The sequence below is a fragment of the Triturus cristatus genome, chromosome 10, assembly GCF_964204655.1.
Source record: "Triturus cristatus chromosome 10, aTriCri1.1, whole genome shotgun sequence".
NCBI classification, from domain to species: domain Eukaryota; kingdom Metazoa; phylum Chordata; class Amphibia; order Caudata; family Salamandridae; genus Triturus; species Triturus cristatus.
The window spans coordinates 493,533,151-493,555,109 of NC_140593.1; the positions used below are offsets into that span (position 1 = coordinate 493,533,151).

Consider the following 21,959-nt stretch of genomic DNA (forward strand, 5'->3'; position numbering starts at 1 on the left):
GTTAGGCACCCCGGCTGGAAATTCTGCACGCCCTATGAGCCGGAAGAATGGAAGGTTACCCAAGTAAATGGAACGATGATCACTGCCCTGAGAGGGCGACACACAGTTGTGAGGAATGTGTTGTGGTTTAGGGTGGTACAGAGTAAGCCGCATGCATTGTTGAGTGACCCTGAAGAAGAAGAGGACGTGCCAAATTTTTCCTGCGGTCCGGAGGGGAATGCCCCGAGTGAGGGAGCCAGCACAGGGCCGCGACCGGGCCCAGAGGCCGAGAGTCCTGGGAGCCCCAGCCAAGAGAGGGCCGTGGAAGTTTCCGACCCGGATGGGTCTCTGAGCTGCGCCTCACCGACCCAAAGGGGACCGGTGTCCCGAAGCCAACGCTACCAGCTGAGGCCAAACCCTGCCCCCAGTCAAAAGCTGAAGGACTATGCCTGTCAAGTGGCTGACGCGATGACGATGCCCGTGGAGTACGGGCTGGAGACTCGCTGAGAACCTTGGACAGTGGAATCTCTCTCCCTCTCTCTTTCTCTCTCTTTCTCTCTTGTTGTTCCGTTCCTCACTGGACTCTTTCCAGCTAAAGGTTTGGAGGGATGTAGAGTGCCACCTGGCCTCTACCAGAATGAGCGGACGCACGCACCCCTCGTGACCCGGCTCGGTCCGAGGGTATATAATAAACGGGCCCAGGTTGCACGTGACCTGACGGCCGGATCATAGCCAAGTGTGGTCGTGTCCCTAATTTAGTGCTCCCCAGTAGTAGGCGGCCGCATACCCCGTGCCAGAACTACTACAGGCTAGTGTACACCTTTCTGGGTCGGAGGGTTTTATGATAGCGTGGTTATGCGCTTTAGGCCTTTAGCTGAATTAAATAGTTTACTATACTCACTCAGTCACTCTGACTCTAGCGATCCGAATCCAATCCAATAATTAATTAATTGGTGACCCAAGCACGAACGAGCGAGCAGTAGGCATGGCAGGCAGGCACACACTTAGCAGCACACGAGGTCTGTGGCGCGCACCGCGGTCTGCTCCAACGTCAGATGGTAGTGTCAGTCACGCTAACATTCACACTTGACTGAAAATGGCCAATAACTGTCTGGATGGCATCATAAGCCATGACAGTGATTGGTCATGCTGGACACTAGTGCCACCCACGCGCCACGCCCTATGAGCCAATCCAGACTCTGCTCCAGCAGCGCCAGGATTGGCTTGAGCAGGGGATACTCCCCGTTCATAAGGAGACTGGGGGCTGCGGCACGCAACAACCTTTAGTCTCCTAATGTGCAGCCTAGTGCGCATGTTCGGGCTGGTCTGAAAAATGATCAGCCCAAAACCGAACATGCACACTGCTGCATGTTGTTGTTGACTGTTGTGTCAGTGTCGACTCAACTCAACTGCAAGAAACAGAAACCTGCTGCTGCCAGTGCGCGTACCCCACACCCACTTCAGAGCCATTGCCTCTCGGGCGTGGCCCGGTGACCGGCCAGGCCGGATTGGATATTTAATTTGGTGGATGATTTTTTTCCAATTAGTTAGTTAACTTGTTACTTTAATTTAATTCACACAGCGCCGATGTGATAGTGGGGCAACACCCCAGCGTCCGAATAGATGCACCACCACTGATTTCCTGGCATAAGGGAGGCACCTGTGGCACAATTATGGTTTTGGCCAACTGCAGTTCATTTTTGGCATTTGGGGAAGCCTATGACAAAATTCTGGCCCTGGCATTGTAGTGGTAACTTCTGACATATGTCAGATTTAGAAAAAAAATGGGGCCAGCTCATGGGGAGTCATAAGCTTTCCTTGTAGTATGTTTTATGAGAGCCCTTTCAGAATTTATGTGTTTGGGGAAATGTGTGTGAAAACTGTGCTACAAAATGAGATGGTTAACTCAATGTGTTTTATAATTTTCCCAAGGGGAGCACTCCTGGTCCTACCTGGAAGAAGTCTGTCTCACTCGATTTGAATTCAGGGCAAGTGTTTCTCCCCTCGACTTCCCAAAATCCGCGGCCACCACTGGCGAGGAGAAGGGGCAGGGAGCAAAGTGTGGAGTGTATGAGCAGAGGGGACAGGAGCAGAGATTGACAAACTGCTATTCTCGAAATCTTTTATTCAAAAGTGGTTTTGTGTGACTCGGGCCCACTGCTAATTTTGTGAACCTGGCTCCCATGATGATGCAATAGCGATATATCTGTGATCGGCTCACTTTGGTTCACTGGAAGCACTTTTCATCACTCACAAAATTATCAAAGGATCAGTCATGCCATGATCCACTTTATTTATTAAAAAAAAATACTTGGAGGGAAATTGTGTGCGTTGTCTAAATGTTTGCATAAAGCAAGTTTGGGAGATTTTTTAAACATTGCACTGCATACATGCGGAGACGTATTTGAGCGCTGTGGATCGGATGCCGATCTGCAAAGAGGGATCTGTTTGCGGCCACGGCCGGGCGGCGGGCCCGTGGCATCCGAGAGCTGTCACTGGTGGGAGACTGTAATTAAGATTCATCGCCGCATCTTCCGGCGCGCGATAGCGGGGCGACCCTCGCGCATTGCAAAGTGGCAGACATCACGCGGCGCTTGAAGGGAAGGTAAATAATTAGCAATAAATAGAGGTGCCTGACTGCGCCGGATAAAAATTACTGAGGGAAGTCTCCAGAGACTCGGCTAGAGGCGTCTGACTATTTTCCAATCTCTGCTTAAATTATTATCTCAGCGACGGGCTGCCTGCACATAATTGCTATTAATAACTTGAATTGCAATACATTATCTTTCATTTCGCTTCTGACAGTGCGATGCAGTCGCATGCTGTCTCTCCCCGACACTGAAATTCATTGCTTTTGTCACTTCTCTCTAGCTGAACCTGGTGATTAGAATAGGTCAGGCTTACATTTCATACATGATTTTCGGAGTAACCGGAAATGCCTCTTAAATCCATGTCTGTATTTAAAACATACTTGCTGCCTTCTTGGTAAGTCCCATCTGGTTCTGCTGATAGTATAGATTCCAGGGTGTTCTAAATATTCTCTGTAAGCGTTGGTAGCCTGTTAGGCGTGAAGTGGAAGTTATTGGTAATAGCATTAAAGAAGCTCATATGGGTTTCAATCATCTGTAAAGAAACTAGGCTAGCACTGCTGTCCAACGTTGCCTACATACATTAGCAGTTTCTGTAGATTGGTGTAAATTGATGTACCAGGTGTTACAATATTCCAGGTGCATCAACACAGAGCACCTTTGGAGTAAACATCAGATTAAAGAGGAAATACCAAAATATTGGGCACTGCAAAAAAGTAACCCAGGACCCCCGCTTGCCTTCTCGTTTGTGGTCTGCAGTGCTGGCTGTACAGGTTGCGTACGTGATGCAAGTCTCTGACTAGCCAATTCCTGGCGCGATAACGCAACCTGAGGGTGGTCATTCTGAAGAAGAATGCCTGAACTGGATCCTAGACTGAATTTTTGTTCTGGTGAGGCAACCAAGACATGAGCGTATGGTATGGAAATCATGACAGATAAACAAATACAAATACATATTAGGCCCTAGTTTGTTTTAGGAACCAGATATAAATGGGGCAGTCAAGTTATTAATAGAAATTGCAAACAAACGAGTTGTCTAATGTGGATAGGAATTGGAATAATGAAAATCTACAATTTCCTGCACATACATTGTTCTCGAACAAGGAAACGGATGTTTGTTCATGTTCAGGCACAGAAATCCATTCTTCCGACCACAGCTTCTTAACCTAATGTTCTCTAGACCTCAGTACGTTGCCCACTTTAAACTTCTGGCAAAATAACAGAAGCTGCTATTCTCATTCATCGATTGTTATTATGATAGTGATTTGCAAGGTTGTGAGTGGGGTGAGGTGGAGCAGAGTGGGGAACACATGTCACTTTTGTGACTGGCTAATAGCACGGAGAGCAGTTTCTCAGGGAATCCATCAAGGTGGCTAAAATATTGTAAAAATAAAGTTGTTTGTCATAACCTATAGACAATGACTCTTAAATTGCACCACGTCTTCTTGTTGGATTTGGGGTGCACTGGCTCTACATTGTGGTGCTCCTGCGGCTTGTTCTGTGATAGACTAGATACAAGAAGAGAGGAGCGTGAGGTGTTCTATAAGGATACCAATTGAGGCAGCGGGAGTGAGGGGCAGAGTGCAAATAAGGAAAAAAGTGTATAAAACTAGCTACTGGGTGACAGAAGTCAATTTACTGTTTGTCCCCATAGGCTAGGATTAAAAAGAGGTGATGTAGGACTGAAATAATATCCTAATCATTAATGGTCGACATGTTTCTGCCAGATGACTACAAGTTCGCGGCATTCATCACGACCTCCAATGTTATCACTCTGCTTCAAAATCAGTGAAAAAATGAAATAAAAACCATACTCAATATTATGATGGTTTGTGACCAAAGAACCAGCTGCAGTCCGGTCCAGTGTCTAGCAGGTAATATTAATTTACCTCCACCTTTATGGGGGTGTTGCCTCAGATCACAGATCACTCAGATCATTCTGTGTCCTTCCGTTAACGGCAACAGCCCCTTTGGCTGTTGCCGTTAACGGAAGGACACCCTCTAGTGTGATATATAGACTAGATACAGCCATTGTTGTGCTTCATGGGTCAGACTGTGCTGCTCCGCTTTACACAAAATATATATTAAGTTGCACTTACCTGTCCACTTGGAAGAGATAATGCCGCACACAAACTGTGCATTTCGACCAGTCTGCACAGTATGACATAGTGCTGGGCACATCATTCATATTGTGACTGTGCAGAACACACAGTGTGTTGCAATGTGTCGAATATGAGCTATACTGCCAGTTTATGCTGGACAAAATATAAAACGTACTGTGCTGCGCAGAGTATAATCGTTACAGGGTTGGACTACATTGTACGCAGCCTGTGTTGTGGTCAGTGCTTTAGGTGGGCTGGGTAGTAGTCCTCTACTTTAATAGCAAAAACACTGATCATTCTCTGAGTAACTACTATAAGAAGCGTTAAGTAATCCATTCCAGCGATTTATTTCCTGTTTATATTTCACGTTTTACTCAATCTTGAATTCCCTAAGAGTGTTAACTATTTGCAGAATGCTGTGTTTCTGTATTTTTTTCTGATGTACCTTATTACTCTTGTAAATAGTATTCTTTGAACTGACTCCTACTCCAGTGTTTTAAACGGGCCACGGTTGAGACCGCTGGAGTTGAGACTGAAGGCGATGCAAGTGTTTCCGCAGTACTAGTCAGTGGGCCATAAAGGGATTCCGAATACATGTGGGCACCCAGTGCTCCGCCTCCATGCAGAGCGCACAGGCCGCAGTAATGTTCAAATCAGTCTCTCAGAGTTGAAACATTTACAATATTTTATTATTTACAACAAAATCATTGTTTTTAGTCCTTTATCCCGAGCATTTAACAACTTTTGACAAAGCAAATAGGCCTGGCTGATTTTAGGTGTATTTCAGTCATTGAGTTATATATATCTTGATGCAATAACAGAACTCTGAGGAGAACCAAAACAACTGTCATGTGGCACACTACCGGAATCACAGAAATGCAATTTACCTGTTTAAGCCAGGCTCTTAATTACATAGGCCATGTCCCTTTTAGAGGCCCCCCCTTTCACACACAAACACACTTTTTTCATCCCTCTTAATGCTCTGGTTGCGGTGCGCTACACACAAAATTGAGGTTTAGCGCTGTACTGCCTTTCTGTAATACATGCCAGTCGTAGTTCCATACTGCCCTACATATTTCCTGTGCCGCTCACATAAACTGTCTCCCTTATATTAGAGGTAGGCACTTGGGGATTGGCAATTGGAGTAAGAAGGGACGTCTCCATGCCAGAGTCAGTGTGTCTGTATTTACTTACCTGCTTGTTCCCCTTGCCGCAAGACAGCCAGACCATCTCAGCACACATGAACATGCTGATTTAGTCATTGAAACGTGATCCAGCTTGTCTACTGCCCTTCTGAAGTTTTAGAATCCATCATTGGCATTTGAGGGAAGTGCTGTTAAAGAAAGGGTAAAGTCACACCATATAACAAGCCATAGCCTTAACAAAAGCTTGTGAGTCAGTACTATGCAAAGGAATAACAAATTGTACATTTCTGGCCTGTTTGAGCTTACAAACAGTTAGCATGCTCCTTTTCTGGATCTAAGCAAGAACTATCAATTAAATAAATTACCTATGATCCCCGGTGTGTCCCTCTTCTTTTAATTTTAATCTTTATGGTATTTGAACACCAACTAGATCATAGTAAAGAGTTTTCAGAGAAGCTTTATCTAGTCATTTGCCAAGGCTAGAGTAAATTTTACTTACTGTTCCATAATGTGTGAAGAAGATGGCCCATTACCAAATGTGCTGCTTTTTCAATTTTCTTTGACTAGATTCCAGTGTGATATTACATCTGGTTCCTTTTCAGGCACCTGGAGTTTTAAGTGAGTCCTAAGAACAGGTCTCGGCCCTCAAAATGAATATTTTATTCAGCTGTTCAGCTATTAGTCATAACCAGTAACTTAAATCATGTGTTGCATCTGCCTTGCCTACATTGAGCTAATATGTTTCTGTGGATCATCTTTATGCGTGGCTTCATTGCTTATTAAGTTGTGACCGTCAGGAAACCTACTGTTTGGTTTGTAAGCTTTTTCTTTTGTTGGGGTTCTTCAAGGTACTTGGAGGAAATCCACTGGATTCATCAAGATCTCAAAAGTTAAGAAACCCTAAATTAAAATTTAGCCTTCTCTCTGGCGGCCATTTTCTTTTGGGGTTTCCTTTCTGCCTAGCGCCTGCTTTGTTACTTTTCTTAAGGTATTAAAAACATGTCTTCAAACAATATTTAACCTAACAACTCTCTTTTCCAGGGTGGTGCTTTTTTCGAGAGTTGTGTGGTTCAATCTATAATGCTAAAATGTTTTTCTCTGTTACTTATTTTTGTTTTTTTATTATGGGCATATGATATTGTGATTTATGTAATGAAGACTTTGGAGCAGTACTTTATGGCCCTATAGTGAGATGTACACTACATTACTGTTTTAGATCAAATACAAAAATATCTAGAATGCTTTTCTTGTTCCTTTTCAGGGTAAAGAGATCTAGCTGAAATGGCAGTGAACTGCAGTGGCTAAATTTAGGAAATAAATCAAATGGTAATGCAAAATACTTAAAGTATTTTTTGCATCTACTCCACGGCCTTCACTTAAAAATGCAAGCATTAAATTATCTGTTCTTTATGGTGGTTTTTACATTTTTATTCTTGAGTCTTGTTTGTTTCATTCTAAATCATTTATGATCATTGTAGGCCGACAGATGACAGCAACCAGCCCCCGGGAAGGGGAGTCCTGTCCATGCATGGCCTTACTTACGGAGTGATTCGGGTGGATTCGGAAGAGAAGCTGTCAGTCCTTACGGTACAGGATGTCGGCACGGTGATGCCCGGAGGTACATAGCCAAACTTCCCTTTATTTGTTGCTGTGTTCTGTGTGGCTGAAACAACGCAGGTTATTCAAAGTGCTATGTGTGTGAACAGATAGTATTGATAATGCATCTATGCATGTGTTGCAAGTCAACTTTGGTTATTGTAAGTAGTTTTTTGTATTCATACTTATGTCAGAACATCATTCTCAACTCAGATCATGTCGTGTGACAGTTTAATGCTTATTAATACAGATGTCTTAAAATATCTGCACTTCATGCTGGTGGTATTATTGTAGAAAAAATCAGATAGTCTCTTTTTAGAATTTAGGAATTCGTTTTTATATGGAGTTCACGTGAAGATTTTTTCTCTAAGTCTTTTTGTAACTAGAGCCATCTGCTCAATTTTTATGTTGTGCTGTAACATTTTGATTTACTTGTTCAACTGGTCCTCTAATTTTTGGGTACCGCTTTCAAGTCTGTATGGATTGAAGATGGTCTGCTATCAGATGAGATCAATCAGTCAAGTGACTTGTAAAGCACTTGTAAAGCACGACTTCTCACCTATAAGGTTCCCAAGGCACTGGAGGCGGGGGGGAGGAGCAGACTGCTGATCTGTCGCAGGCACTGTAGTTTAGTCGAAGGGTCCTGTCCTTCCTGAATTGGAGAAGTGACGGTGATTGCCTTAGGTGGAGAGGCAGGGTGTTCCAGGTTTTTGCTACAAGGTAGGAGAAGGATCTTCCCCTGGCCGTGGTCTTGCGGATCCTTGAGATGGCGGCCAGGGCAAGTTGGACAGAGCGGAGGTCTATGGTGGGTGCGCAGAATTTGAGGTGGTGGTTGAGGTATGCAGGTCCCGCGTAATGTAGGACTTTGTAGGCATACGTTAGGAGCTTGAACGTGATTCTTTTGTTGATTGCGAGCTAGTGGAGGTCTCTCAGATTGCTGGTAATGTGGCTGCGGTGAGGGATATTGAGGATGAGTCTGGATGAGATGAGGTTTAGGAAGGTGTTTAGGGCCTTGGCTTTACTCTAACTTGGCTCACAAGTGATGGGAGAATAGTAGATCTGTCGTAGGTGACAATGGAATATTCTGGGGAACTATCCTAAGGAAAATGCAACCACCCTGTTGTGCCTGATGCCGCCCTACTTCTGCTCCATTGCTTAAGCTTGCTCCTAACTCAATGGTTACTACTCTATGTTGAGTGATACCGTCTTAAGAATATCACTCTTGCTAAATAAACTAAAAGATCGTTGGTATGAAGGTGGCAATTTTAATTGAAATATCTTTTAGCATGTCTTTCATCTGACTGTCTAAACATGTTTGGGCTCCATGATTGAGATGACCTAAATTACATGTGCTGTGTCTCACTGAGTATATCCAACTACTCATGGGCAGTTATATGTGAAATGATGGTGTTGGGTCAGGATTTAGAAAACCTTTTTCGTGGCAATGTTGCTTTTGTCAGGTGCCACTTGGCTTGCTCTTTTTTTATCATGATTAAGGCTCAGTGTCCTTTTGCCAGTGGCGGTCCTTTGAGCCTTTTCGTCAGAATTCTTATGCTCTTTAAAGCTTGTTGTGCAAAGTGCTTTGCCACCTTCCTCGTGTAATCTGTCAGCGCACAGCCACTTGGTAAGTGAACATGAGCAAAATGAGCTAAACCGTGCACATCAAGAATCCAGTAGCTGCCTAATAGCCTGTGGTGTAAACAGACACAGTGGCTACTCTGTGTTAACCAGAAATATTAACTCAGAACTGTTGATTTATCATAACAGCTGTTGTCTGATCTTGCCTGGAGACACTCTATAGTTGGATACATTGAGATACTAGAATAATGGAGGCTAAAAAGCAATCGATTATGCATTCTGCCCCTTACAGCAGTTCTTCCCTTAATAGGTCTGCCCACTTATGGACAAAAATAAGGTCTACCTTTAAATCCAGCCATCTTGATGATTGTTTCACTAATTCAGACGTGCTGTTTTTACTGAAAGACAGATAAAGTTGTAAGAAATAAGTCACTAGAAAAAGCAAGGGAATACATTATTATATTTTATTGAATTTAATATTCATGAAGTGTGGTGATTACAGAAGGGCGTCATGGCACGAGGACTGTCAAAATGCATAAAACTTGGGTTCCTTCTTTGAAGGTGGTTTGCTAAGAAGGGCTAGTGAGTCACAGCACAACATTCTAGCAGGTATCTGAGAAAGAATTAAGTGATCTTTGGGCCTGTGCAGTAGAAGGCTCATTGCAGCAGACCGCACTTAAAACTGTATGTGCTGCTGCACCGGGAGCCAATGGAGCCTGTGGCGAGCTAACACGAGGTGGGTAAACTTGCAGTGTCCACATGCTCCTCCATGAATTTTGTTGAAATATGCTGCTGGCAAACTAAGATATATTCCATTAGTATAGTCTAACCATGTCAGAGAGCCACCAATTTGAGCATGTTGACCAGCTGCAAGGAAGATCTCCCAGTGATGCTTTGAAATAGAGTATGCAACGAGTAGCTCATCACTAAATAATCATTAGAACTTACCTAAGTGATTTGTGTATACTTAGAGAGTTAGCACCGCAAGGTGCCTTCAGCGAACAAATTCCTAGAGTTGTGTTGCGCTGCCTTGTCCTTATTCAGGTCAGTTTGTGTACCCACAAGTCCAGCAACTCGTTTGATGAATACTAACCCCACGAGTGTCTCGAGTCCGTCAACACGCAAACAGAGCACCGATGGGCATTACCTCAAAATAGGTGGCAACTCCCCTACAAATCAAGAGGCAGAAAAAGTGCTAACTAGCACTCCACCACAAGCCCAAAATAGAGAAAGGTAGACTACAGCTCCTTCAAAATGCCCGAACAATTGAGTGCTCACAGAGAATACTAAAACACAAAACATAAATATGGGGAAAATGGGAGACACGCTGAAGTATAACAAAGAAGAATAATCAACCCAAATGAGCATAACAAGGCAAAGACAAACCAAAAAAAAGAGCTCTAGTAAGGAAAACAGAGACGGCAGGGAGATGCCAGTAGACAGCTTGTACAGCGACACAATTCCATCATTACCAGTGAAGGGTTTAACCTGGACAGAGTTGTTACTAAGTCCTCGGGGCACGTTTTGTAGCTGGCCAATATGAGGCCCTTGAAGCTTCTTTTCATACTTTACCTATCCCAACAATATATTAGTTTGACCATAAGGAGACCTGGAGAAAGCTGCAGTTGATGCCTGGCGGTGACTCTGTAATGGATCGTTTCATTAGTGATACATTACAGCATCAGTGATTTTGAGAAATTGCAGCTTCCCATTCAGTAAAAAGTACGTGAAGTGAATAATTAAGTAGGTTTCATAAGATTTATTAAGCCTTAGATTACCTTATCAAATGTCTCTTCACTTCAGGTATGCAGAAGCTGCAGATAATCTCGGATTTGGAGCCTTTCCCCAGAACCTACATTGAAAACTTATCTTCCCTCTTTTTATTTATATCAACATTCCTGTAAGGATGAACATACTGCCATAGAAGCCAAAAAAATGGAAAGTAATGTATGCTTAACTTTGTCAGAGATGCAAAGTCCTTGTATACCATTTCATAGATGGGGGGGTTTATTTCTGGACTTGTGCTGCTCTTTCTCATTGACCATACCTTGCGTGGTGTGTGTTATGAGTGGTGAACCAGCAGTCACAATTTTAATGGGCCCAAGTATGAATGTTGGAACTACATGGGTTGCAAGTCATGCAGAGTTGGAAGCACAAGATGACGATCAGCTGCGTGTGACAGTCCCTCCTTCTGTAGACTTCTACAAGTGCGAGTCTTACTGGACAGTTGACTCATAACTGAATCGAGAGCCAATCCAATCCATCAGTGCTTTACGGTAACCCTCCTTCTGCCAGATACTCTTTCAGAGAAGTATGTAAATCAGAATGAATTGTTGTTCATTACTTTGCAGCTTCTCTGATTTTATTCTTTAAGTCAACCGATTCTATGCATATTGTGGTCCTTGTGTTCCCGCGTTTCTTGCTGCTTAGCTTCAATATGCCTACTTCAGTCTTGCGAGTGTCTACCTTGTGCGGTTATGTTATGCCTCACTTGACGATTTGCTCCAATTTGTGTTAAGCCTGCCTGTCAAAATGTAAATGAGGAGATATTCAAGAAGATTGGTTCTAAATACTGGAGCCATTTCCACAGGGTGTTATATACCTTGTGACATTGTCCTGGTGCTGTTCAGCATCTGATGGTATCCATCTTTGGCATTTCGCATTTTTTGTCTTAAAAATCGAGTGACACGCCAATGGTAAATTTGTATCCTAGTTTGTGACAATCTATTATTTTGCTATTTATTATTTTGAAAAGCTGTCTTCGGCTTGTTAGATAGCTAGGATTAAGACAACAGAATTTCTCTCAATTAGAATTTATTGGAGATTACTGGAAACTGTATTTGTCACAACTGATCATTTTACCACTGGTGAAGGGAATGTGGCTTCAGGAGGAGGTAACCCTTCTTCAAACGCCAGCTCATGACAAAAAGATCATAAAATATCTTTTTTTTGTTTTGGGTCTGCATTGGTCGATAGGCAAAGGGGTAGAAAGATTTGGGAAAATTGATCTGTGGGTGGCTAGGTTAGATGATGGAAGAAATCACAGCTGCCTCATTTGTTACCACAGATGATTTGCCTTTGGAAACTCAGGATTTTCCCCTCTACTGTGGTCTACCGTTGTCCTCGCTTTAAACTTGTCACCTTCATTCCCAGTGTAGTTCTTGTTACACAGGACTGGCCTGGCATTATGGCAGGTATACCTGTACAAGGAACAGCCCTTTCTTGTCTTAAGAACACACAGGTTATGCAGCTGTAGGATTGAGTTTTTCCTCCCCATGTAGCCAGAAATTCCATACATGTTGTTTTTGTGCACAAGTGATGCTGGGCAGGCATCCGCAAACAGTTTTAATCTCTCCCAAAGTTGGAGGTGACAACCCAAGCTTGTCAGTATGACACCAAAATGATATCTCGAAGGAACCTCTCCATTCAGTTCCTGTGCTTGGGGACCCTGATTAAATAATGAGTTAGTTGCCCAGACTGATGTGTCATTGTCTTATTGCTAGCATGGTTGACTGGGGATGGACAGGACTGATAAGTGACTTCAAGTTATGAGAGGTACCGTTTTAGAATTTAACCTACCAAACCAGCTTTATTGCACCACCTGGGTGGAAGAGAATCTCTAAAAGAAATACCTGGGTCTTCTAGTAACTTCTCTGACTTTAACATATTTAACATCTTCAACACACATGTGCGTCGACTAGAAAATTTTAGCTCGCCTCTGGAATGGAAAAAGAAAATACATTGAAAAAATGACAGTTGGCCATGAAACAAATTAGTGAAACAAAATGTAACACTATTTGGCAGATTTAAAATCCTGTATTTGCATTCTATGCAGAGAAAGTATACACCATCCTGAGGTTTGTTATAAGATATTTTGTGCTCGGTCATTCTTTACCTTTTATATGCAAGATGTTAATACGGCTTTACAGATTGTCACATAATCAAGTTTGATATAATCAGTGCTCACTCTTGTATCATGTTCACCCTTCACATGATTTTTTTGCAAGGACAGGAAGCTTTCACCCAATCTCTGATGTCCAACATTATCACGGTTCATCTCTGAAGTGTTAACTCACCTATACCTGTAGCAGTGTAGTTTGAAGGACCTCCTGCATATTACATGTGTCACCATACCATGTAGACTGGGTCAGTGTTCTAGTCCATATATATTCCGTATTGAGATCGGGTGTTAGGAAAAAAAGCTGTTGTGACGTGCAACATGTCGTCAGAAAAACCTCTAACTCAGTAAGGATTAAAAATGTATTAACAATGAGGAGAGCCAGATTAAACATTTAGAAGAGCAAATAGCTACTTGTAGTTTATCAAGTCAAGCCGTATAAGCAGAGAGGTACCTCTACAAAAGGCTAACAGCGGATGTTTAGCAATTAAATAATAAAAGTAATAAGGTTTGAAATTAAGAATGTGCACACGTCATTTGCAAGGTTATGCAACAGAAACAGTAATTCGTAGTTTTTACGACAAGGAATTACAGAAGGTTCGGAGATAACCCACCAGAAAAAAAATATTCTAAATAAAAGAGATACATGCTTAAGGTTGTAGTCTCCAGTCAAATGGATAAGCAGGTAAGAGAAATTCAACAGTTCAGATCCTACCAGTTGTAAAATTTAAAAAACGCCAAATGCCCTGGATAAAAAGAAAGAAAAAAAGAAGGGTTCTTCGGTTTTGACCCCACAGTGCTACTTATACAGTTTTCTAGGTAATCAATTTCCTATAAAAGTAATAAGGTTTGAAATTAAGAATGTGCACACGTCATTTGCAAGGTTATGCAACAGAAACAGTAATTCGTAGTTTTTACGACAAGGAATTACAGAAGGTTCGGAGATAACCCACCAGAAAAAAAATATTCTAAATAAAAGAGATACATGCTTAAGGTTGTAGTCTCCAGTCAAATGGATAAGCAGGTAAGAGAAATTCAACAGTTCAGATCCTACCAGTTGTAAAATTTAAAAAACGCCAAATGCCCTGGATAAAAAGAAAGAAAAAAAGAAGGGTTCTTCGGTTTTGACCCCACAGTGCTACTTATACAGTTTTCTAGGTAATCAATTTCCTATAAAAGTAATAAGGTTTGAAATTAAGAATGTGCACACGTCATTTGCAAGGTTATGCAACAGAAACAGTAATTCGTAGTTTTTACGACAAGGAATTACAGAAGGTTCGGAGATAACCCACCAGAAAAAAAATATTCTAAATAAAAGAGATACATGCTTAAGGTTGTAGTCTCCAGTCAAATGGATAAGCAGGTAAGAGAAATTCAACAGTTCAGATCCTACCAGTTGTAAAATTAAAAAAACGCCAAATGCCCTGGATAAAAAGAAAGAAAAAAAGAAGGGTTCTTCGGTTTTGACCCCACAGTGCTACTTATACAGTTTTCTAGGTAATCAATTTCCTAACTTGACTCTAAAACTGTATTTCAAATTCTCTTAGGAAATAGCCCCTAAATGCCACCTTCACCCCAAGGATTGAATACCCCATAGCACTTTTACTAGAGAAATAAGAAAGTGATGTTCAAATTGAGTTTCTGCTTGTTGGATGTCCTTGTTGATGTTCTCAGAACATAGAATCAGTAGCAGATGCAATAGATATACCTCAAGCTGTGTAAGGCATTCAGGTGTTTCACAATAAAAATTGATATTGTTAGAAGAAGGTTGTTGCTTCTCATCACCACCGCTTTTCCTCCGTATTTAGGGCAATTAAAAAAAAATCGAAATCTTTTTTTTTTTTTTTAAGAGCCTTTGCCCTCATGCGAGTTGTTCAAAAATGCCCACATTGTGTTACAGTGGATTACTCAGCGCCATCAATTTTCCCTAAGTTACATCATGCTTTATTTAAGGCAGTTTCCATGTCTCCTCAGACTTTATAGGAGAGAGTAGTTGTGAAACATCTTGAATTCTAGCTTAGTCAACCTGTTGCCTATATCGTCGTTATAGACTGATGTGTGTACCCTTACAGTGGTAGTGGTCAGCAGGGCTTTAAGTGGGCGGGTTCCTGATGGGGCTCATCATCCGCAGTTCTAAAAAGCAGGTGCCTAGACAGGTCTGTATCGGGCTCTCTATTTTTGCCCTCCGTGTGAAAAAAATCCTAACTCTGCAGCAGTACCACCCTTCCCTGCCTTTGAGGTCACTTCAAAGAGACTTGTTATAGTTCTTTCACAGTCTCATCAAAACGGCTAGGGCGGTCGACCTCAAATCTGGGGACCTGGGTTCGAGTCTCGGCAATGATGCTGAACATCCTGTGATTCTGGACAAATCACTTAATCTCCCCATTGCCTAACAAAAACGAATGTGTCCTCGTGTAATGCAACTGGTGCTATGTAAAGCGCTATGATACCCGATTTAGGTCATGTTCGCACTATATAAAACTCTTCAAAATAAAAAAAATAAAAAATTCAGAACTAAGGCATTTTCAATATTCAGTACAACAAATCCATAGTTGTAGCTTATTTATTTTACACAGCTAACAACCATTGGCAAAACCAATAGACCTGGCTTGTTGTATTGTATATCTGTATGCAATGACAAAAACAGCAAAATACCAGTCGGGTAACACAATATGCTTAAGCACAGATGTTTACCTTGCGTATTAAGCCATGCCCCTTTGAGAAACCCCTTAGTTTTTTTCATTCCACTTAAAGCCCTGGTTGTCAGAAGTATCCAAGCTCTTACCAGGAGTGTAATTTGGAGTGTTAATTGTATATCTTTAGACTTAGAGCATGTTGTTCTTTTTTTTGAGTAACTTCTGGGTCAAGGGTCACTAAGGTGGGGTTTCACACGATAGCGGGGACTATAACCTACCTTACTTTTCGATATATCACTACCGTCAGTGGGACATCTGGGACAAATACCGATGTCATTGTGGGTTGCATTTATTCATAGTCAATGGTATTTTGTGATGGAGCTTAAACAGGAATAAATTGTGTCACTAGTTGACCAGTAGCCTAACTCACTTTCTGTCATCCCTGAAAAGACTTTCTATGGTAATTTTTTTGGCTAATTTTAGGGCGAAACTTCCGTTCAGGAGCGGGGCTTAACCAAGATGGGGCAAGGAATGTGAGTCTCATGGCTCACTTTCGTGCTAGCCACTCTCTAGGAGTGAAACTTTCCAGTTCTATGTTGCCTCCTGCACTGGGCTTTCAAGGGCATGCTGCAAGGAGCCATGGCTTTACTCCTAAAGAAAAACAGACCACTTGTCACTTTTTCGTTTGGTGAAAGGGCATCCTTACTTTCTACTGACAAACCAGCACCCATTCGAAAGCGTGCTACTATTATTCAGATGCATTGCGCCTGTTTTGACTTTTGTATCACTAGTGGGCTGGCTGCTGTTCCCACGATTCTTTTTCCTGTCCTTGCACTTGTGTTCCCTCCCTCTGGGTCAACCTCAGAGGCGCAACTAGAGCCAAATTTCGGGAGGGGCTGAGCAAAAATTTCGGGGGGGGGGGGCTGAACTTTAAGCAATAGGCAGAGTGGAGCTGCAGGGGCTCTTAGAAGGGGTGAAACAGCGAGGCCTCATTAACATGCAAATGGTCTTTTAAAGACCTGTGAAGTACTCGGGTGCGGCTGCTTTTTTTGCCCGGGAAGGTGTCTCATCCCGGGCTGCCACACACGACGGGGGGACTGAAGCCCTTTGAGTCTAATGGGTGTTGCGCGCCTGGTCAACCTTCACCCTCGATCCATAGAGCATTTTGACATAATCTGGGAGACAAGAAGGCAAGGCTCCCGTTCATGGCCATCCCAGGCAGGTGGACCTGGCTCGGTCATGGAGTGGCATATTGGAATTTGGAAGGTAATTGTAAGTGATGTCTGTGGTAGAACACACAACTTCGCCCTAGTGGAAGAAGTAAACACTGGGCAAGGTAGATATATGGGCTAAGGAGTGGGATATGTGAGAGTGCATCATTTTGTTGTGAAATTCTGTTAGGGAATACCTGGTGTAAAAATGTTGTGCATGATACAGGCAGGACTTTGGTTCGAGTAGAAAAGCTCTATCAAGTGAGACGCTTGTGGCCAAAAATTAAGTGTAATGTGAAAACGCAGGATGTGTGTTTTCTTGCGTGGACACAGTGACATCACGCCATACCTTCTATGGTCATGAAGAGTTTTAAGCGATCCAAAACAAGTTGGGATTTGCACCACAACAATTAGAAAAGGAGTGTCCACTATATTATTTTGTTTCCGGCCCAAATTCAGACAATCCAAAGTTAACAAATATAGCAATGATGAACAAAAAATTAGATTCAGTTGTCAAGGAGTCTTAATAATGCGTCCAGTATTCAACTTTTATTGATTTTTCAATACATGACATTTTCCAATCAGCCACCCAATGCGTTTTGTCCTCCATGGACTTCATCAGAGCTGTTCTTTCCAAACTTGTGTGACTTTCAAATAGCAAAAAGTATATCCTACTGTTTCAGTGTCTTCATGGGTAATAAATTTCTTTTTGTGTGGTGTAGTACCCCCTAAATCATCGTCCTCCTTTGTGCGTCAGGGCTCGAGTATTGCAGAAAAATACATACCCTGCTTTTGCTTATCTTTTGTGCATGTTTGAGATTTGTTCCATGTCACCGGTGCACCAGTTTTCCATTTCTGGATTTTGTTTTTACAGATATTTTTACAATATCATTGTTATCAGATGAAAATGCATAAAGACTACAACTCCCAGATTGCACTGGTTTGTCAAAGCAACGTCCAGGAATGGAACCGTGGTGTCCCGATGACATGAACCCAACTGGTCACCCTACTCATTCTTTCTCGGTTTAATATTGTGTTTTATCATACTTACCTCGTAGTTGCACATCCTGAAAAGTATGTTAGAAAGAGGTAGAAAAAAAATGATTTGTGCAGTTATGCCGTCAATGAGATCTCAAGCTACTGCGGCTAATAAAGTTAAGATTTGTTTTTGATGACTAAATTCACGTTATTTCCGTCATGATTTAACAATTCACTTTCATCCTTGCCATAATAAGAGGTGTTTCTCTTTTAAACAACATTGCCCTCCTGTGGCTAGACTGTAGAAATGACGCGATTCGTGCGAGAAACTGCCTGCGAGGGTAGATAGATATTTTTGTAAAAACTCAAACTACAGCAACACAAAATCTAGTTTGAATTACATTTTTTGTTTCTGTCGATCTTTATTTTCTTTGCTCCCCCCTTTGTGATGACGTGTTTTACTTAGCTATAAAAAAAAGACAACATAATCTGCCAATGTTTTCCCAAAAAAGAACAAGGGCGTTTTACCCCTCCTTCGGTGTATCTGAAGCGAGAGATTACAATTATCCGTGTTTTTCATGAAGGGGTTTTGTCTTTCAGAATGTTCATTGTGTATCATTGTTGTGACGGCAGGTCTCTGATCAAGAAAAACTATTTCTGGAAATTACCTATCATTATTGTTATGTTACACGCACGTTTTCCAAACTTTCTTGCTAAGTAGGGTCTACAGAGGCAAAATAAGTGCATGATTCAGCACATGTGCACGTGTGTTTTAACATCTAGGGGAACAGTCTCTGACGACACAACAGAACGCAGCATTGCGTTATAGTTAGTCTGTGGAGGGCTTGTTAAAACCGCATTAACGTTTGCTTGAAACTGTTGTTTGCATTTCTTAGCACGCTTAGAATATGTTTGTCTAGATGAGACCGTGCGCGTCTGCCTGTCTAGAACTATATTATCAAATGCTTTTATTTCCCTAACACTGCATTTGAAACCCTTTTCTATGTTGTTCATGGTGACCTTATTCATTTTGAAATGTTTTTATTTTAAACAAACGTTTTTCTCTTTTCCAGCGATAATGTGTACAGTAAAACCAGATGGAATTCCACAACTTTGTCGAACTGATGAAATTGGGGAGCTTTGTGTATGTGCTATTGCTACGGGTACCTCCTACTATGGCCTTTCGGGTATGACCAAAAACACGTTTGAGGTGAGTGCCAGGATATTCGACTGTGTGGCCTTCTTGGCTCTAGAGGTTCAAGGGCGAATTGGTTCCAGAAGGCTTCGAGCGTCCCCCCCCGCCCCCCCGCCCCTTACCTTGTAAACAGATTCACCATCTCCAGTGGTTCTCAGCAAACACTCAGCCAGGACACCATCAGACTGGACACTAAGAAATGTAAAAGCCCAAACAATAAGGCAGCAGCCTTTCCCATCTATGCACTAAGGATATGAACAGCACCCCCGTATCCATCAGGACTGCCCCAACGCTGCTCCCTGTTTAGAGAGGGGTTAGAGACAAGACGCATCTCTGTAAAGAACACGACACCTGAGTGCAGTAATGGTTCACAAGCCATCTGCTTCTCTGTCCATCCATGGCGAGTGCTCTGCGCACTGTAGTCTAGGCTCACGCTGTAGAAATGGCACTAACACACACAGTCCAGTGCTTCACAACTCTGCCCTTTGTTGGCAGTTTTACTCTCCTGTTAGCCATTTCTCCTAGATCATTATAACTAAATTTGCATGAATTTTACACAAACGTTTTTGATTGGTGCAGTCATCGCTGTTATTGATAATGTTATGTCTGGGGGTAAGTGCAATACATCTTAATGTATCCATTGGTAACTAGGTTTAGGTTCACCGATACTTAAATGTGATAAAAATATTTGTGGTGTGGCTTGGATTGTTTAGAAGTACAGTTAGTTCCACGTGTCTTTACCGTCTCTCTCAAGTATTTTCTAGCTAAAGCTAAAAGATCTGGTTAGAAAACATGTTAGTGGTAGCTCGCATGCTCAACAATCATTCCCAGGTTGTTCATGCCCAGTGTAGTGATGGCATCTTAGTGATGGTGGAAAAACATGCCTGGTTGTCATTGATTTTGAAAATTCTATTTATTGGCATTTGGTAATATAATCATATGTTCATCATGTTTCGCATTAATGACTGTAATATATAAGTAGCAAGGTAGACCATCGTTGACATAGAGAGTACATTTACATCTTGGTCAGTGTGAATGTGGTCTGTGGTGTAGCAGGTCTGTGCCAGTTAAAGAAAAACTGGGGGGAGAACTGAACTGGGGGGTGCCATGGGGTTCTTAGTGTTTGGATCAGGCGTATACTGTGAGTCCATTATTGTCTACTCCATCGTGCAACTACTATTCGCCTAGGAGGGAGTGGGTGTGCGGGCTGATATGGAGTGCTGTTGAGCGTTCCTGCCGGGGAAGGATAGACCCGACGGGTCTAAAGGTAGCGTGGAGGGGAACCTCCTATCCTGGGAGCCTGTGCAGTGAGGTTGTGTGGTGCCGGGGGTATTTAAGTCGATGACCGGGGTCTACGGGGTCTGGGACTGTCGAAATTGATGCAGCAGGAGTGCCCATTCTAGGGAGATTGGGACCTTACGGATACCTTTGGCTTCTTCCTCCCGGATTGCATCTTCCTCGGCCGCTGCCCATTTGAGAACCGCCCCCACCCATGCCGTGATCGGAGGACCTGATGGGGCCCGCCAGTGCATGGCTATACAGCGTTTGGCCAGTAAGTGGGCTAGGAAAACAAAGCGCATTGGTATTTTGTGTCGTTTCCTCCGTCCCAGTATGCCGAGTGAGCAACCCTCCCAGGTAGTCAGATGGGATAGCCCAGTGAGATCTCTGATCGTCGAGTGGATAGATGACCAATAGGCCTGAATGCCCGGGCAGGTCCAGAACATGTGGGAAAAGGCTGCATCCCCCGCTTGACAACGAGGGCAGAGGAAGGTCGTGTCGGGGTAGAAGCGTTGAAGGCGTGCTGGCGTTAGGTAGGCCCTATGTAGGATGTGAAATTGTATGTTCTTAAACCGAGCGTTCCTGGAGACTTTTTTGGGGAACTCTATCGCTCTGTCCCACTCGCTATCATGAAACGGTCGCCCAGCTTCCTCCTCCCACAAGGCCCGTAGAGATCCCAGTAGTGGGGGTGTCAGTTCTCTGATCGATTTGTATAGCCATGTGGTGAGATGGCGACCCGATCCCATTCGCAAGATTGTGTGGAGAACTGGGTGGGTGGGAGGTTCCCCTAATGTGAGGTCGGAGTATGGTCGGTAGCAGCCGAGGAGTTGTCGGTGAAGCAGGAACTGTCCTGGGGGTAGGTCATAGTCGTCCATAAGCTGTCGGTACGGCCGGAGCTGTCTCCCTTCAAACAGCGTCTCCGCCTCGGTGATGTCTCTAGACGTCCATTCCCGAAGCATGGCAGATGTAAAGAACCCCCCATGTCTGGGCCAGCCGACTAGTGGCAGTAATGGTGTGTATGGGGGGCAATCTGGCCCCATGCGATGTATACGCTGAATGCACTTCCGGGCTATGTCTACTTGTAGGGGGTATGTACGCGCAGGGCGGGATCCTGGTAGAAGTAGGCGACATAACTCTGGCATGGGTATGTGACCCGTGACTGTATTTGTTTCGAGTGTATATCTGTCGCCGTCCAATATGAAAGCCACTGGAGCTGCGCTGCTAGAAAGTAGGCTTCAAACGATGGCGTGCCGAGCCCCCCTTGTGTCATGGGTAACTTCAGCTTTGCTAGCGCGATCCTATGCCGCCCCTTACCCCATATTAAAGAACTGAGGAGTGTGTCCCAAGTCCCTAAAGAAGGAGCGAGGCGGGATTACTGGGAGGTTAGTGAAATAATATAAGAGCCGCGGGACCAGTATCATCTTTGCCAGAGCTACCCGGCCTATCGGGGCCAACGGGAGGCTCCGCCAGAATCCAATGGAGGACTGTATCCCTGCGAGCGCCCTGCAGTGGTTACCCTCGTATAGGTCGACTGGGGAGTGATATAAACGAATCCTGAGGTATCGGGGGCCCTCTGCCGCCCACTGTAGTTTTCGGTCCCCGATCCAGACATCCTGAGAGGGGGCGTCCGGGTGGAGGGGGTATACCATCGACTTTTCCCAGTTCACTTTCAAGCTCGAGGCCTCCGTGAACTCCGTCAAAGCGGTCTCGAGTATGGTGAGATCCGCTGTCACATCTCGCAGGAATATGAGGAGGTCGTCTGCGTACATGGATAC

General features: G+C 43.4%; 1 protein-coding gene across 18 annotated transcripts in view; it reads left to right on the plus strand.

Moving 5' to 3' along the window:
* DIP2C (DIP2 acetate--CoA ligase C (putative)) overlaps positions 1-21,959 on the plus strand; it is a 1,028,010-nt gene that overhangs the window by 835,925 nt on the left and 170,126 nt on the right. For all 18 annotated transcript variants that reach the window (XM_085631929.1, XM_085631931.1, XM_085631933.1 and 15 more), the window contains 2 exons: positions 7,293-7,432; positions 18,785-18,921. In XM_085631929.1, the coding sequence (XP_085488055.1) occupies positions 7,293-7,432; positions 18,785-18,921 (277 nt within the window). The remainder of the gene's footprint in view (positions 1-7,292; positions 7,433-18,784; positions 18,922-21,959) is intronic.